General features: G+C 35.4%; 1 protein-coding gene across 7 annotated transcripts in view; it reads right to left on the bottom strand.

Annotated features, from left to right (window-relative positions):
- CCDC18 (coiled-coil domain containing 18) overlaps positions 1 to 19,143 on the bottom strand; it is a 107,870-nt gene that overhangs the window by 16,108 nt on the left and 72,619 nt on the right. For 6 of the 7 annotated variants that reach the window (XM_040232277.1, XM_040232278.1, XM_040232279.1 and 3 more), the window contains 8 exons: positions 18,367 to 18,530; positions 17,943 to 18,156; positions 14,164 to 14,263; positions 10,663 to 10,779; positions 9,847 to 9,990; positions 8,158 to 8,361; positions 6,093 to 6,230; positions 263 to 463 (listed from right to left, as the gene is read on the bottom strand). In XM_040232277.1, the coding sequence (XP_040088211.1) occupies positions 263 to 463; positions 6,093 to 6,230; positions 8,158 to 8,361; positions 9,847 to 9,990; positions 10,663 to 10,779; positions 14,164 to 14,263; positions 17,943 to 18,156; positions 18,367 to 18,530 (1,282 nt within the window). The remainder of the gene's footprint in view (positions 1 to 262; positions 464 to 6,092; positions 6,231 to 8,157; positions 8,362 to 9,846; positions 9,991 to 10,662; positions 10,780 to 14,163; positions 14,264 to 17,942; positions 18,157 to 18,366; positions 18,531 to 19,143) is intronic. The other variant, XM_040232280.1, reaches the window with a different exon arrangement.

Raw genomic sequence — 19,143 nt, forward strand, 5'->3', positions numbered from 1 at the left:
AAAAAGTAGAACTTAAATGTTCTCACCAAAAAAAAGTTTTTTAAAGTTCATGTTTGAACATAATTATGTCTCTTAAGGCAATATGATACATTTCTTATTAATAATCTCCAAATTCAGTATCTTCTAAATAAAGGGCCTTTTATTCAAAAGGTCAATTTTTGATTAAGTGTTCTACAAACTCCAGGAATTCTGATTATGGGGAAATCAGTCATAAATTTACTTCATTATAGTTCTGGTTTATGTATTTTATATGTTCACTTACCTTAATAAGTAATGCTTCATTTGTAGCTTCAATTACTTCATTCCTATCTTGGACTTGCTGATGCAAACTGCTTACAGTGTCCTGAGCTTCTTCTAATTCTAGTTTTGCTTTCTCTAATTGTTCATTTAATTGCTGAACAGAAGTCTTTTGAGAATCAACAGAAATCTTCCACTTTGCATGGTTTTCCTGATGTGAAATCATCTACACAGCCCCCAAATTGAAAAGGAATGGAAGAAAGAAAATAGGATGAAGTTGGTTTCAATAACATTCTAATACTTTCCATTCCACTTGAAATAAAAGCAAATTGTTTATAGGCACAAACATGATTTCTCAACAAACAACATATTAGAGGGAAAATAGTCTTAAATTTACTTAAGAACAGTTAACTAAGTACAATGGACTACTTTCGGATACTGATTTGAAGAAATCAGCTATAAAGACATTTTTGAGGAAGACGTAATTGAGGAAATCCGAACAATGACTACATGTTTGATGACATCAAGGAATTACAGTCAAATTATAAGTATGAAAATGGCATTGTGGTTATATTTTTTAAATAGTTCTTGTCTTTCAGATATATTTATTGAAATGCTTATTGATGAAACAATCACGTTTTGGATTTCCTTCCCTCAAAATTACAGGGTATGTGAGAGAGGGAAAAAAGAGAAATGAGGTTAAAGATACGGTGATCATACTTCCCAGTTTACCTACAATCGTCCAGGTTTTATGCCTAGTGTTCTGGTGTAATTAATAACAGCACTCTTCTTCATTCTCAAAAGTATTTCCTTTTATATAAAATAAATAGTCAACATACTTACAGATTAAGTAAAACTGGCCATGAGTGGGCTTCTTGGTAAAGAATCTGCCTGCAATGCAGGAGACCCTGGTTCAATTCCTGGGTCAGGAAGATCCCCTGGAGAAGGAAATGGCAACCCACCCCAGTGTTTTTGCCTGGAGAATCCCATGGACAGAGGAACCTGGCACGCTACATACAGTCCATGGGGTCGCAAGACTCAGACATGAGTTGAAAATTATTGAAGCTGAGCAATATATAGGAAAGAAATAAGGGAAAACAACAGAATGGGAAAGACTGGAGATCTCTTCAAGAAAATCTGAGATACCAAGGGAACATTTCATGTAAAGATAGGCACAATAAAGGACAGAAACAGTATGAACTAAACAGAAGCAGAAGATATTAAGAGACGCAAGAATACAGAAGAACTATACAAAAAAGATGATGAGATGACGAGATGGTTGGATGGCATCACTGACTCAATGGACATGAGTTTGAGCAAGCTCTGGGAGATGGTGAAGACAGGGAAGCCTGGAATGCCGCAGTCCATGGGGTTGCAGAGTCAGACATGACTGAGAGACTGAACAACAACAAATACAAAAAAGAACTTAATGATCCAGATAACCACGACAGTGTGATCACTCACCTAGAGCCAGACATCCTGGAGAGTGAAGTTAAGTGTGCTTTCATGAGGTCGCTAAGAGTTGGACACGACTGAGCGACTTCACTTTCACTTTTCACTTTCATGCATTGGAGAAGGAAATGGCAACCCACTCCAGTGTTCCTGCCTGGAGAATCCCAGGGACAGAGGAGCCTGGTAGGAGGCCATCTATGGGGCTGCACATAGTCGGACACAACTGAAGTGACTTAGTAGCAGCTGCAGGAAGCATCAAGACAAACAAAGCTAGTGGAGGTGATGAAATTCCAGCTTAACTATTTCAAAACCTAAAAGATGATGCTGTGAAAGTGCTGAAGTCAATATGCCAGCAAATTTGGAAAACTCAGCAGTGGCCATAATTAGTCATTTTCCATTCCAATCCAAAAGAAAGGCAATGCCAGAGAATGTTCAAACTACCGTACAATTATGGTCATTTCACATGCAAGCAAGGTAATGCTCAAAATCCTTCAGGCTAGGCTTCAACAGTACATGCACCAAGAACTTCCAGAAGTACAAGCTGGATTTAGAAAAGGCAATCAGAGATCAAACTGCCAACATCCATTGGATCATAGAAAAAGCAAGGGAATTCCAAAAAAACATTTCCTTCTGCTTCATTGACTATGAAAAAGCCTTTGACTATGTAGATCACAACAAACTGTGGAAAATTCTTAAAGAGATGGGAATACCAGACCACCTTACCTGCCTCCTATGAAACCTGTATGCAGGTCAAGAAGCAACTATTAGAACCAGACATGGAACAATGGACTGGTTCCAAATCAGGAAAGAAGTATGTCAAGGCTGCATACTGTCACCCTGCTTATTTAACTTACTCTTGCCTGGAAAATTCCATGGACGGAGGAGCCTGGTGGGCTGCAGTCCATGGGGTCGCTGAGAGTTGGACGTGACTCAGTGACTTCACTTTCACTTTTCACTTTCATGCACTGGAGAAGGAAATGGCAACCCATTCCAGTGTTCTTGCTTGGAGAATCCCAGGGATGGCGGAGCCTGGTGGGCTGCCATCTATGGAGTTGCACAGAGTCGGACACGACTGAAGCAACTTAGCAGAATACATCATGCAAAATGCTGAGCTGGATGAATCACAAGTTGGAATCAAGAATGCTGGGAGAAATATCAATAACCTTAGATATGCAGATGACACCACCCTTATGGCAGAAAGCAAAGAGGAATTGAAGAGCCTCTTGATGAAAGCTAGCTTAAAACTCAATATTCAGAAAATGAAAATCATGGCATCTGGTTGCATCACTTCATGGAAAGTAGATGGGGAAACAATGGAAAGAGTGACAAACTTTATTTTCTTGGGCTCCAAAATCACTGTCGATGGTGACTGCAGCCATTAAATTAAAAGACACTTGCTCTTTGGAAGAAAAGCTATGACAAATCTAGATACAGTATTAAAAAGCAGAGACATTACTTTGCCTACAAAGGTCTGCATAGTCAGAGCTTGGTTTTTCCAGTAGTCATGTATGGATGTGAGAGCTGGACAATAAAAAAGCTTGAGCAGCAAAGAATTGATATCCTTGAAATGTGATGCTGGAAAAACTCTCGAGAGTCCCTTGGACAACAAGGAGCTCAAACCAGTCAATCCTGGAGGAAATCAACCCTGTATATACATTGGAAGGACTGATGCTGAAACTGAAACTCTAATACTTTGGCCATCTGATGCAAAGAGCCCATTCATTGGAAATGACCCTGATGCTGGGAAAGATTGAAGGCAGGAGGAGAAGGGGACAACAGAGGATGAGATGGTTGGATGGCATCATTGACTCAACAGACATGAGTTTGAGCAAACTCCAGGAGATGGTGAAGGACAGGGAAGCCTGGTGTGCTGCAGTCCATGGGGTAGCAGAGTAGGACATGACTGAGTGACTGACACAACAATAACAATATATAGGAAAATTTATACCATTCTACTTCTGAATATGTTAAAATTTTTCCATAATAAAGTTTTTAAAAATCTCATTTTATTGAGAAAATCAGCTTTGCAATTGAGTTTCTTGACAATTCTAAACCTGTATTTTAAAAATTAGTTAAAATTATCAATCCCTTTTCCTATTTAATAACATACTTTCATTTTAATTCAAACAACATACACACTTTAAAAACATCTTTCTTAAGAACAACCACAACAAACCTATATATATTTTTTTAACCTGCAAGTATTTATTTTGATTACTCCTATTTGAAGGTTCTTTTTCTGGAAAATTTTATTATCCATTTTATTATCCCTTCTTTTCATTCCTTAAAGGTTCCCAACAGGTTTGGGCAAATTCATATTATCCTCATGACTATGTTTTCAAGGGACTCTATGTATGTTAGCAGATTCATTCTCAATCTATTTCACAAGAGCTCTGTAACTCTCAATAATGTTGCAACCAATAGCATGCTGTAACTTGTGTAAATGGACAGGGAAAAGGGTTTCCAGGCACTGGTCAGCTTCTTCCAAATGTTTTGGAACCTTGCAGAGACAGAAACTGATTCTAGGAGCTTTACTATCAAGCCATACAAAAATACTTCACAGTAGCCTTTAAGTCATTTGCCATATTCTTCACTGATAACTTTGGTGTTTCCTAGAGATCCAATGCACTGTATATAAATACTGCATTTCTCTGGGAGGGGGTCTTTCTGTAAGGACCATTGAAAAACTATTCAAAATTCTTGGGAAGCCTCAGGATGGGAGGTGATCCAATCTGATCACGAATATAAGGTAATGGGTCCAAAGGACTCACTGTCTGGCTGGAAGATCTCATTTATCAAAAGCTGTTCCACAAGCATTTAACTTACACTGTGACACAAGTGCTGGTCTCTTTGAGTGCTATATTTACTGTCTGCTTATGAGTGCCATACTGTTTGCATAATGACAGGTCTCTTTCATTCACATCATGTTCCTATGTAGAGCTTTCAACCTTCTGTACCACCACAAGAGTTAACTGGACCTACATGTCTGGGGTCTAACCAGAAAAGCATTGTGCTGGGTGCCTTCATCCCCAACAGCCTCAAAGCCACCAGTGGCAGCCCCTGTGAAAGTGTCCGTATTAGGTATTTTCATATGCTGCATATATTAATACCAGATATTAAATAGCAATACTAGAACCAATTTTTACAATTCATTTTTTGTATTATCTGCTTATAAATAATTTTAAGAGGCTTATAAAGCTAAAAGTAAAAAATTGGATAATTAAAATCAAAGTAGAAATATAGACCATGTAAGAAAAGTTTATTGAGTTGCTGCTGGCAAATACTTGAGATGGACCAGTTATTACCAAAGGTCACCAAGTTGACCAGCTAATATTAAATAATTATGCTGAACTCATCAGCATTCACATTTGTCTCCAAAGACTAAAGGTTGTAATCTCTTGGCCTTAGGACTGGATTGAGCACGCAAATGTGTTTTGTTTGGCAGACACAATGTTTTCAAAGAGATTTGACTCTAAATGCATTTAAGCAAGACATGTTGACCAAATACGCAATTCCTCAAAAAGATGTTAACCAAACTCCCTCAAAACAAGTTTAATATAAATGTCTTTGAGATGGTTAGACAGCATCACTGACTCAATGGACATGAATCTGAGCAAATTCCAGGAGATAGTGGAGGACGAGGAGCCCGGTGTGAGGCAATCCATGGGGTCACAAAGCTTCGGACGTGACTTAGTGACTAAACAACAACATTTGCAACAAGCACCATCCAGAAAAATGCTTTATTAGAACACTTCATAAGGAAGCTTAAATTTGAATATCTTCAAATACAGTTTTAAAAGACAAGAAATGCTATTCTAATTGATAACACTGTCCATCTCTGTAAAGGCTCAGGACATACTGATAAAGAGCAAATTATCGTATTGCTGCTCTAACTTATGATCAGAGCAAACCTTGAAAATTACCACACATTAATAGACTGACATTACATGAAACTGTTTACGTTGGTTATTAAATACCTCCAGGTAGTTTTGGCAAGTGTTACTTTATAAAAAGTTATGACGATGATAATGATGTGCCAGGCTCTGGTGTAAGAACATTAACTACATTAATTCATTTAATTCTCCACACAGTTCTATGAAATAGATAGCATTATTATATCCATTTTAGTCAGAGATGTTAAGTTAGTTGCCTAAGGTTACATAAGTACCAAGTAATGAACTGAGATTTAGAACCAGTATGCCTGGCTAAAGAATTCAAGCTCTTAACCCACAGAGTATTAGTACACTGGAGTATGAAGCGAAAATAATATGTTCAGCCTACCAGAAATGAAAAGACTAATGTATTTCTCTATAATAAACATTTAAAAGCTAGATTTATACTTTGTTCAGATAGATCAACACACTTTAGCAGGTAGTAATGGAACAAATTAAATTTTTCTTTACCTCTAGATGATATGCTTCTTTGAGAGATTCTATTTCTGCTGACAATTTCTTGATATCTGCTTGCATTCTTGCTTCTAGCTGAGTTTCACGTACTTGAGAAGCCCCTAATTCTTCAGCTAAATATTTTCCATGAGCTTCCTTGAAAATAAAATATTAAGTAAAGGTTACACTACTTGTTTGCTTGGTTATTGTAGCTAAACAATTCAACACATTTATGGAAGTACTTCAATCTTTTGTAATACTGTATGAACATTCATACACAGTTACCTTATTAAATGTACACTTTAAAAAGTGTAATAATATAGAATTTAATCTAGATATTTAAGAGAGTACTAATGGGAAAGTATCAGTATATTGTTTATTATCATAAGTTCACTAATCGATGCTTTTTGTAAAATAAACTAATAACCACAGAACACTGAACGTTAGCAGATAGTAGTCTCCTCTTTAGACATGCCTAGGTATTTTTGCTCACCATATGTGCTGTTTGCTTATCTACAGTTGTGCATTTATCAAACGTATCTATGACAGCTGTGTGCGATTACAATTATGTAATTTTATTATACATTATGAATACAGATGAAATGCACATGCAAAAGGAATGTTTTTATATGAAAACTAAGTTATATGCTTTGAGACAATTCAACAAGTGAGTCACAAATGTTTGCTACCTAATTAGTTGTAAAATATTGTGGGAAGTCTCTTTATAAGAGATGCTGTCTTCTGACTGATTTATGAATGTCTCTTAACTCTTAAAAAACCAAATTGGAAGCTATAGATGATGGCATTTGAGTGTGGTTTATTCAAGAAAAACTAGGTGGAATGTAATCAAGTGACCCTACCCATATACAAAGAGCCAAGATTTGGCCCCACATTAAAAGGTTAACAAATGACTGTAAATTTAGAGTTTGGGGTTAAAATATAATATTTAAACTATCATTCTTAATAATTCTCTACTTTCAATTAGTTATTTGATTAACTGAGCTTGGTTTATCAGATAAAATCAATTATACTACATTTAGATATCACTGATAAGGACAGAAATGATAGCTTCCCTTCTCCTAGTAGACTCCCAAGTACCTGACATAATCTAATAAAAATTCCCTATATATTTTTTTATTAGTCTAACCATCCAGAAATGTGAATAAAAATGCCATCAGGTTAACCAAAACTAAATGTAAAAACACTTTCATTCAAAATCCATACTGAATTAGAACCATACTAGAAAACAGAAAAATCACAAGAACTTTTGTAGAATATCAATAAATACATTTTTTTTCAAAGTCTAAGTAATTAAGCCAAGCATGTTAATCTAAATATTTTTAAGGCAAGTTGTTAATTTTCTATATAATACTAGGGAAATACAATTTATATTAGTAGTCTTGCTATTTAAAAGCATTTTTCCTCCCCAAGGTTCTAGACTGCAGGTTTCTAACAGTTATAAATCTAAATAGTTTTCATCTATAAATGGCTACAAATGTAAAACTTTTTACTTAAAAAAAGATGCATTAGATTTCTTTTTCTGTCTCAGAGGTAGCTCAAATTCAGTTCAAAGTCTGAAAGTGCTTTATAACTTATGTTATTGAAAACTAACCAGTTTGACTAAAATTCAGTTCTGAGAGACTTCCTGATTACACTACAATGCTAGGCTAAATATAACACAGGTGTTTTGGGGTTTCTTTTGAGTAATATATACATAAAACAAAATTTATCACCTTGAAAGTGAAGTTGAAAGTGAAGTTGCTCAGTCGTGTCCGACTCTTTGCGACCCCACGGACTGTAACCTATCAGGCTTCTCTGTCCATGGGATTTTCGAGGCAAGAGTGCTGGAGTGGATTGCCATTTCCTTCTCCAGATCTTCCTGACCCAGGAATCGAACTCGGGTCTCCCACATTGTAGGCAGACGCTTTACCGTCTGAACCACCAGGGAAGCCCTTAACTATTTTTAAGTACATTTACACTGCTGTGGAACACAACTTTTATAAGAACAATATTCTACTGTCAAAACAAGCAAATGTTAAAAACTTTAAGATTTTCAATAAGGTAAAATTAGAATAGGAATTACTTTCTCTTTAGAGAGTTGCTTTATTTCCTCAAGTTCACTTGAGAGCCTTTCTATTTCTCTCTGTGCTTGGACTTGTTGATGACGAGCCTCCACCAATTCTGTATGAGAGTTCTGCATCTGCTCCCGAGTTAGTCTCAATTCTTGCTCCAAATCTATGGCCTCCTTGTATTGAGTTGCAATGTACTGTTCCTGCTCTTTCATAACCTGAAGTGCACAAGACATTTGTAGGTTTCAAAATAAAATGACCCAGATAACCTATTTCTTACTATGATTTATCTTTTAATAAGTGACCTACTCCCTCCAAACTAAATGTCTATATATTTTAACATACAATGAATATAAACCACTGTGAAACTGATATTCAGGAAAAAAAAAACCTTTTTTAATAGTAAGAAAATGACAAAAGTACTGTAATAAATCTAGGACTCACTGGTATATTTTGTATGCCTTCAACATGCAAGAAGTTAATATTTGATTATCCATGTCAAAGATGAAGAAAATACTGGTATAAATAAAGCCCACCATTAATCCACATAGCTGGGTTAAGGACGACCTTATTCTCTGCAAAAGTGAAATTTGTTATTGGGACTGCTGCTATTCTCTGAAATATTTTACATTCCTCAGTTAAATCCCTAGTAAAGTACTATTTCTGGAGGAAAAAAAATTCAGTAAAAAGTCAGTTCTAAATCAGCTTGATGACACAGATAAGATGGTAGGTAATGACACTTAACTTTAGGACTGATAAAAAAGAAAGAAACCAGTACAAATCACAAGGACCCTGATGTCTAGAATGGGGGCGCAAGGTCCCACTGTGTTGTGTATCAGTATAAATCTCATGTAAATACTTCTAGCCAGCCCTTGTTTGAGAACATGAAACAACTGAGTCAACAATCTTTTTCTTTTTCTCACTAGAACCCAAACTTGCTCTCAGAGACCCTGCTTAATTTATATATATATATAAAATTCAACTAATATCTATTCATGCTTACTATGTGATAGGCACTATTATAGGTACACATAGATAAAGGAGAAAACAGGAGATAAATTAGTTACCCTTGTGGAGTTTAAATATGACTGGAAGAGACAGAAAATTAGTTAATCAAACACCAGAAGGAGCTATACAATAAGTTTTAAAACTGAGCATAGTATTTAAAAACAAGAAAAAATTACATCTATGAGAGCTGTTAGAAGCAAATTCACTTTTTAAAAAGGCAAGTGGGTAGAATGGCTTCAAAAGTCAACACACATGCAAACTGATAATATGAAGTTATCAAACTTTCATCTGGCAACTCGAAGTACTTGACATCAATAATATACTGTTATCTGTTAATTCATTCTCTGAATAGAGTTCTTCAAGGACAAAGTAGTGCATCCTATTAATATCTGATCTTCAGTTCTATCACATAGTAGGTTCTTGATTAAAATATTTATTTATTGACCAAGTGAGCATATATCATGGATTTACTATGTAAGAGATATCATGCCAATGCCTATAGGGAATGTAAAGACAAATAACGTGATAACTCACCAATAAAAAGTAGTTAAGAAGATAAGAAAATTAATAGATATCTGGCACAAATAATTAGCCACTTTCTGTGCATATTAACTACCAATCACATATAAAACCAATCAGTTTAAAACAAAGATCTGTATCAACCTTATTCCTTAGGAGGAAAATAATTTGCTTACACTCTCCATTTCTTTCATCTTTTGTTGTGTCCGTTCAGTTTCTTTTTTCAGTTGACTTATCTCTTGTTCATTTTGTAGTGTTATAAACTCTTTTTCTCGAAGTTGTTCTTTGGCACTTTGCAATTTTTCATTCAAACTTTCTATCTGAATTTTAAACAGAGCAATGTTAATGTAAAGAAAGAAAACTAATTCTTCCATCATAACTGCAATCCATGTAAGTCATGCTTTAAACTTGTATATCTAAAATGGTAAAATTTTTACATGTGTTTTTCTTGAGACAAACGTAACTCTGACATAAATATCAGAATTTTGTGCCTAATAAGATGCTTATATGTATACCTAAAATATACTATGTTGTACACTTGGTGTTTTCATTAAAAAAAAAAAAAAAAGTAACTATATGAGGTGGTAGATATACTGATTAGTTTGATTCTGACAATCACTTCAAAATGTATATGTCCATTAAAACATCACATTGTACACCTAAAATACATGCCACTTTTTATTGTCAATAAAGCTGGGGAAAAATTTAAGAGAAGAAAATGAATATAACGTAGCAAGTACAAGATAATTAAAATTATGTATCATTGGGAATTCCCTGGCAGTCCAATGGTTAGGACTCCACACTCTCATTGCCAAGGGATCAGATTCAATCCCTGACTGGGAACCTAAAATCCCACAATTGTGTGGCACAGTTCAAATGCAGTATTTTTATTGTATGTATTCTAGTCAAAAGCCATTTTATGTGAATAGTATATGTTTATAGTTAAGGAGTCATTTTAAAAATAATTTAAGACATAATTTTTAATAATTCACCTGTCTGCTGCTTTCTTTAAGTTCCAATTCGGATTTCTCCACAGCACCCTCTAATTTAATTATTTTCTGTTCCATTTCTCCCCTGTGCCCACGAATAGTCATATCCAAATGTGTAACCTAAACACAAAAGCAACATTAAGCTATTGTTCAATCTTATTCTAATGTGAAAAACTGTATGCTTGGAATGTTATTTATAATTGTTTACAGCGGGTATAACTGAAGAATAAATGCACCTCAAATAAATTATTAAAAAGAATGAGAAAAATAATCATTGCTTAAAATACTGGATCTTGAACCCAATATATAATCATATATTCACATAAGTGACAAAATGATTCAAACTTTATTTTATGCTAAATATTACAATGCAACATGAAAACCATGGGATGCAGCAAAAGCACTGCTTAGGAACATCTATGCACTGAATGCATATATGAGAAAAGAAGAAAGCTGAGTTTTCATCTTACAAACTAGAAAAGGAAGAGCAAATCAAATCTAAACTAAGCAGAAGAAAAAAAACGCTAAAAACCAGACTAGCAATTAAAATTAGGGAATCAATAGGGAGAAAATCAACAAAGCCAAAAGAAGATTAATAATAGCAATAAGCCTCTAGCCAGACTAACAAAAAAAGAGAGAGAAGATATAAACTGCTAATACGAGAAATGAAAAAGGAGATTTTACTACAAATATCAAGGACATTAATAGGATAATACAGGAATATTATAAACAGCTCTTAGCCCATGAATTTAAATAAAATTAGATAAAATTGGCCAGTTACTCAAAAGGCACAATCTGCCAAAACTCATACAAGAAGAAATGGACAATCTGAATAAGCCTATATCCACTAAAGAAACTGAATCAATGATTAATAACTTTCCAAAACAGAAAGCCCCAGGTTCAGATGGGTTCATTGGTAAATTCTACTGAACATTTAAGGAAGAAATTATGCCAATTCTTTATACTCTCATAGAAACAGAGGAAGTACTAACTCATTCTCTAAGGCTAGCATAACCCTAATACCAACACCAGAGACATTATAAAGAAAGAAACTATAGACCAGTATCTTTCATGAACATAGATATAAAAATTCTCAACAAAATATTAGTGAATCATACTCAAAAATGTATAAAAAGAACTATACTCCACATTTGAAAGTTAATTAATATAACTAATCACATTAAGAAAAAAAAAATCACAGAGGGACCAGAGATCAAATTCCTAACATCCACTGGATCATAGAGAAAGCAAGGGAATTCCAAAAAACATCTACTTCTGCTTCAATGACTACACTAAAGCCTTTGACTGTGTGGATCACCACAAACTGTGGAAAATTCTTCAAGAGACGGGAATACCAGACCACTTTACCTATTTCCTGAGAAACCTGTATGCAGGTCAAGAAGCAATAGAACTGGACATGAAACAATGGATTGGTTCCAAACTGGCAACGGAGTACATCAAGGTGTATATTGTCACCCTGTTTATTTAACTTATATGCATAGTACATCATGAGAAATGCTGGGCTGGATGAAGCACAAGCTGGAATCAAAGATTGCTGGGAGAAATATCAATAACCTCAGATATGCAGATGACACTACCCTTATGGCAGAAAAGCCAAGAGCAACTAAAGAGCCTCTTGATGAAAGTGAAAGAAGAGAGTGAAAAAGCTGGCTTACAACTCAACAATCATAAAACTAAGATCATGGTATCTGGTCCCATCACTTCAGGGAAAAAACGATGGGGAAAAAGTGGAAACAGTGACAGATTTTATTTTGGGGGGCTCCAAAATCACTGTGGACGGTGACTGCAGCCACAAAATTATAAGACGTTTGCTCCTTAGAGGAAAAGCTATGACAAACCTAGACAGCATGTTAAAAAGGAGAGACATCACTTTGCTGACAAAGGTGTGTATAGTCAAAGTTGTTATATTTCCAGTAGTCATGTATGGAGGGTGTTGGACAATAAAGAAGGCTGAGTGCTGAAGAACTGATGCTTTCAAATTGTGGTGCTGGAGAAGACTCTTGAGAGTCCCTTGGACAGCAAGGAGATCAAACCAGTCAACCCTAAAGGCAATCAACCCTGAATATTTATTGGAAGGACTGATGCTGAAGCTCCAATACTTTGGCCACCTGATGAGAAGAGTCCACTCATAGGAAAAGACCCTGATGCTGGGAAAGATGGAGGGCAGGAGAAAAAGCGAGTGACAGAGGATAAGATGGTTGGATGGCATCACTGACTCAATGGACATGAATTTGAACAACCTCTGGGAGATAGTGAAGGACAGGGAAGCTTGGTGTGCTGTAGTACATTGAGTCACAAGGAATTGGACACTACTTAATGACAGAACACAATCAACAACAACTATATAACATTCTGGAAAGGCAAAACTAGAGACAGCAAAAAGATCACTGGTTACCATGGTTGGGGGAAGAGAGAGAGGGATGAGTAAGTGGAGTACAGAGGATTTTTAAAGCACTGAAGATATTCTGAATGATACCATAATGATGGATTCCTGTCCAACCTCATAGAATGAATAACACAAGAGTGAATGATACCATATTGATGGATTCCTGTCCAACCTCATAGAATGAATAACACAAGAGTGAATGATAATATAAACTATGGATTTTGGGTGATTATGAAATGTCAATGTACGTTCATCAGCTTTAACAAATACACCATTCTGGAAGGAAATGTTGATAAATGGGGGAAGGTTGTGCCTTCTTTGGGGCAGGGTGGGTATGTAGGAAATCTCTGTACCTATTGTTCAATTTTGCTGTGAACCTAAATCTGCTCTAAAAAACTAAAGTCTTATTAAAAAGATGCTGCAGAGCTTCCCTGGTAGTCCAGTGGTTAAGAATCAGTCTACCAACGCAGGCGACACGGGTTCAATCCGATTCCACATGCTGCAGGACAGCTAAGCCCATGTGCCACAATTACTGAGCCAGAGCTCTCAAGCCCATGAACCACAACTACTCAAGCCCACACACCTTAGAGCCTGTGCTCTGCAACAAGAGAAGCCGCTGAAATGAGAAAACCTGTGTACCACAACTAAAGAGTAGCCCCCGTTCACCACAACTAGGGAAAACCCATGCAAAGCAATGAAGAACCAGTGCAGGCAAAAATAAATAAATAAAAGTATATTTTAAAAGATGCTGCTAAAAATGCCTTCTGGATATTTCCATTCCTTCAATAAATACTAGCTGAGCAAGTAACTCCTTTAATCACATTTTCTTCTGATATACAGTATTATAAGAGATCAAAAGGTTCGGACACTAAGCTAACCTTCACTCCCCCAAATCCACCTGCTGTAAAAATAGCAAAAAAAAAAAAAAAAAAAAGAGAGAGATAGATGACATATTTCTAATTTAAAAAATACTATGTGCACACAAAAAAGAAATAGCTATAAAAACTACTATTTTACCAAAATGAGGGGACCTCTGAAACCTCAAGTGATTGTATTTAAACAGAAAATTTCATTAAAATATAGTTAAGAAAACCAACTTGAGCTGCTCTTTGCTTTAGCTCCCAATTTCTCTCCTTAAGTGCCTGATCCATTTCAAGAAGTTCTTGCTTTTTGTCTTCAATCTCCATCTTGCATTCCCTGCAATTTATCAAAGTGAAAAAGACCTAAGCAACTAAGCAGGAATATTATAGTTTTAAAAAATCAAATCAGTTGGGTTACCCTTCCTGTAAGTTAAGTGACAGGATACATTCAATTATTTCACATTGAGAGACTTCAAATTAAAGGAATAATGCATAAAGAAAATGACTGATATCAATACAATTACTTTAATATCATGTTCTAAAAAGGCACAAGTTAACTTAAATTCTACTTCTGCAGACAATTTAAGCTAAATGCTAAAAGCACTCCCAAGAAATATGATTGAATCAGTATAAAAATTTTTAAAATATATCTATATTTTAATCTATAGATCAAAGGAGTGTTTGAAAGTCTTTTATATACAACAGCTATGAGTTCGCTATAATTGAACGAGGCATTTATCTCATGGCTGATGTCCTTGATATCCACAGTTTAGTAAATGACCGCTGTATTTCTTACAGGAATTTTACTCAAAATGACACCTTATATTTAGTGAAGTAGTGAAATCTACTACAGAAATATTTTAAATGTTTTAAAAAAAATTCTAGCCCTCTTAAAACACTAATTTAAGAATAATTTTATATTATAAAGAAACTTAAAATGACATAACTTCAAGATTTATACCACTTGGAAGCTTGTAATCAGAGAATTTTAATTTTGAACTCCAAGTTCTGATATGACAAAGGATGAAAACGTTGTTGATCTTGAATTGTCATATGATTTTCTAGTCTTAAATATGAAACAATATAATAAAGGTACTGAATTTAAAAAGCAGGTTCTGAACTTCTTTAATGAGCTGTTTACTGTTCCCTTAAAAGCCTGAAGAGTTAATACAAGACTAATATTTTAAAAGTAATATTAAATGAATTCTAAAGATAACTCTAATTGCTGTCTATAATAGCTGTGCTTCTAAAATTCAGCTACTAGCTAGAATTTTAAGATTTTGTTTTTACTTCTCACATCCATCCATTCCCTTATTTATTTAGTAAATATTTACTGGATGTTTCCTAAATGTCAAGGTTCTATGACTATGGATTTAATAGTCAACAGGATATTTGTCCTTCATCACATGGAGTTTACATTCTACTAGCTCCAGAAGAGATGGACTATAAATAATAAGAAAAATATAAATATAAGAAAAATATAAAGTGCTATGTCAGAGCATTAAATACAACGATGAGACAGTGACTAGGAGACTATTCTAGAATAGGTGGTCATGGAAGGAGGGCCCTATGAAGTAATGTGAAGGGTATGAAGAAATTGGCCACACAACAATTATTTCACGCTATTTCAGGCCAAAGAAACAGCTATGGCAAAAGTCCTAAAGTGGGAAAAAACTTTGTAAGCTTTAAGTAGAATAAAAAGGTCAGCAGCAAGGAGAACAATATAGAATGAGGCCAGAGAAATAAGGCAGAAACGTTGTTATGCAGGACTTTGTATTCTAGGAAAAGGAGCTTGGATTTTTTCTTTTCAACTGTGGTAAAATATACATAAGATTTATCATTTTAACTACTTTAAAGTGTACAGGGCAGTTACACTGAATACAGTCACAATGTTGTGTAACCATCATCACTATTTCCAGTACTTTTTCATCACTCTGAATAGAAACCCCATACCCATTGGCAGTTTTCTTCCATTCTCCCTTCCCCCAGTCCCAGACAACAATTAATCTGCTTTCTATCTCTGTGGATTTGCCAATTCTGGATATTTCATATAAATGGAATTATGCAACATGTATGTGGTTTCTTTCATTTAGCATATTTGTAAGGTTTATCCGTGTTGCAGCATGTGTCAGTACTCTATTCCTTTTCATGGCTGATTTGTATGGATATACCACACTGGTTTATCCATTCACAGCTATCAGTATCCATCTGGGTCGTTTCCACTTGGTGGCTATTGGGAATAGAGGTGCTACAAACATTTGAGCACAATTTTTGTTTGAATACCTCTTTTCAATTCTTTTGGGTACTTAAACCTAACAGTGGAATTACTGATTTACAAGGTTAATACTATGTTTAACTCACTGACGGACTGCCAAACTGTTTTCCACAGAGGCTGGAACTTTTAAAATTTCTCATCTGTTATTTTCTATTTGGGTGTTTCATTTTGTTTTTATTACAGCCACCTTAGTGGGTGTGAAGTGGTATCTCATCGTGGTTTTGATTTATATTTCTGAAGGAGCTTGGGTATTACTCTGAATCTTTTGGGAAGTCATGAGAAAGTTCAAGTAGGAAAGCAATATGATCTGACTTATGTTTTAAATCATAAACTTAAATCCATTCTGTGGAGAATGAATTGTGAGGAAGGTCAAGAATTTAAGCTGGCAGACCAGTTAGGAAGCCTCAGCAACAGACCAGGTGGGAGATGATGATGGCCTGGGCTAAGTAGCAGAAAAAAGGCCAAGAAATCAACAGATTCCAGAATATGTTTTGGAAATAAAGTTGACTAACTTGCTAATTGGGCTTCCTAGGTGGTACTAGTGGTAAAGAACCTGACTGCCAATGCTGGAGACACAAGAGACGTGGGTTTGATCCCTGGGTAGGGAAGATCCCTGGGAGGAGAGTCTGGCAACTCACTCCAGTATTCTTGCTGGGAAATTCCATGGACAGAAAAGCCTGGTGGGCTATAGTCCATGGGGTTGCAAAGAGTCAGACACAACTGAAGTGACTTTGCAGGCAAGTTGCTAATAGACTGGATGAAAAAGGGGAGGGAAAGAGATAAAAGTAATCTTATATATAGATTTCTGATTTAAGCCAATGCATAATGAGTTGGAGGAAGTACAGGGTTATGAATTTTTAAAATGAATTGTTTTAGTCAAGTGTAAGATGCCCCTTTAAAATACTTAAGCGGAGATAGCAAGTAAGTCATTAGATAGGAGTCTGGAGTTTGGAGATGAGGTCATTATTAGAGATATGGGTTTAGAAGTCTCTGGCACATTGTACTGATATTTAAAGCTACATGAAACTTACTAAGAATGAGTTTGTGAGTAGAAAAGGGACGGGGTGCTGCACTGAATCGAAGGATACAACATCTAAGTTTCTGGATCACCTTGCTGCTCTCTATCTTGTTTTTTCAATACACATTTCACACCCTGATCTGTTTTCCTTTTCGGAATTTATTTCCCACAATTGGGCTCTAGTCTGGCTCTACACTCACCATAGATGTGTACTGGAACAGTACTTTATGCTATTGCTGCTAATCTAAGAACCATGATTTTAGACTTAGACTTGTGTTTCACTATCTGACTTTTGGCATTTTACTTAATTTTCTCAGTTTTCCCACATGTAAAAAGGTGATAATGTGGAACTTATATTTGCTTGTTGTAAAGAAATGAGATCATATATGAAGTACTTGGCATAGCCATGGCACATGTTAACATTACTTTGCTATTAACCACTGCTGTAGGCTGGCCCAATCATTTTTTACCATGGGATACAGAAGAGGGCCAAAGTAAAATGATCCAAAGACCACGGATGCAAGTATTAGTCAATAGCAATAGCTGAATTAGTGAGATGGAGCATTGGACGTAATGTCTAGAATGAACCACAGTGAGCTAAAGGCAGTTGAGAAGTTTGGACATCCAGAATTCAACAACGAAGTCTGTAATATGACCCAAGGACTAAAGGTAATAAAGAGAAATACCTGTTATTGTTATATCCTTTCTTAGAATTTAACTCACCTAAGTTCAGCTGTGAGATCCTTTATTGTAGTATATTTTTCCTCTAATGATAACTGAGCCTTCTGCAGAACATCTCTCAATTCCTGGAGTTGTCTTAGAGTACTTTTTAATTCTCCATGAGCATTTTGCAGTTCAGTCTCTAGTGCTTCCCGTTTCTGCAAGGCTTCTGTTAGCTCAGTTTCAGTGTGGTGCTGTAACTTTTCTAAATCCTTCACTGTTAAAAGCAGAGGATAATTTTAGAATTATATATAAGTTACTTGTTACTCAGAACTTTGTAAATAAGAATACCCAATTTTATTCATCTATCAGAGTAAGAGACAGGATACCAATGATTATCCTTTTCCCTCATCTCAGATTCTCACTTTATTCCATTTCTTTAAATATGCAATTGTGGGCAGCTAAGCTGAGCTACCCTGTTGCTTACCAGCATTTGTTTTCTTATCTAGTTCTGTCTTTGTCTGTTCTAAAATCATGTCTAACTGAGAGAGATGCATTGCTTTATTTTCTCCATCTCTTTTTAGGTGCATTATTTCTTTTTCCATTTTAGATAGCTCTTCTCTGTATTGATCCATCTCGAGTTTTACTTGCCTAATTAGAAACAAACAAAAATAAATAAAACAAATAATTAATAGACTGTAATTCTGCACCAATTGCACACCACTAAACACATGGGGTCGCAAAGAGTCGGACACGACTGAGCGACTGAACTGAACTGAAACACAACTAAATGATGTGTTTACTTAGTACATTGTCTGGCACACAGAAGGTACTCAATGAATTAGTTTTCTATCTAGAGATATTTTAATTTTAAAACAGATCCAAGGAGCTGTATAACAGATGTATTTTAACACTAATAGCTCTGGGGAGAGAAAAACAGTTTTATAAGTTATAGTTTCAGAAATGAAAGAAGCCAATAGTTGGAAGAGAAAAATCCTGCTTCCTGAAGAGAAGGTCTTGGAACTAGAATATATCTTTCTTGTGAAATTTATTCATTTAGTTCATAAGTTTCCTACCAGTAATTAGAACTTATAGGAATTGAATGCACCTTTCAGCTATAATTATGAAAAGTTTTTGTCTAGAAATCAAAGGATGGGTTTAAGAAAACAAAGCAGCAATTATTTCAATTTTCTTAGTGAAACAAAAGCAAGATCATAAGTGAGAGGAAGGACTGGGGCGAGGTTGTTGGAGTTATGAAAGAAAA

Source organism: Oryx dammah, unplaced genomic scaffold (assembly GCF_014754425.2).
Source record: "Oryx dammah isolate SB20612 unplaced genomic scaffold, SCBI_Odam_1.1 HiC_scaffold_28, whole genome shotgun sequence".
Lineage (NCBI taxonomy): Eukaryota > Metazoa > Chordata > Mammalia > Artiodactyla > Bovidae > Oryx > Oryx dammah.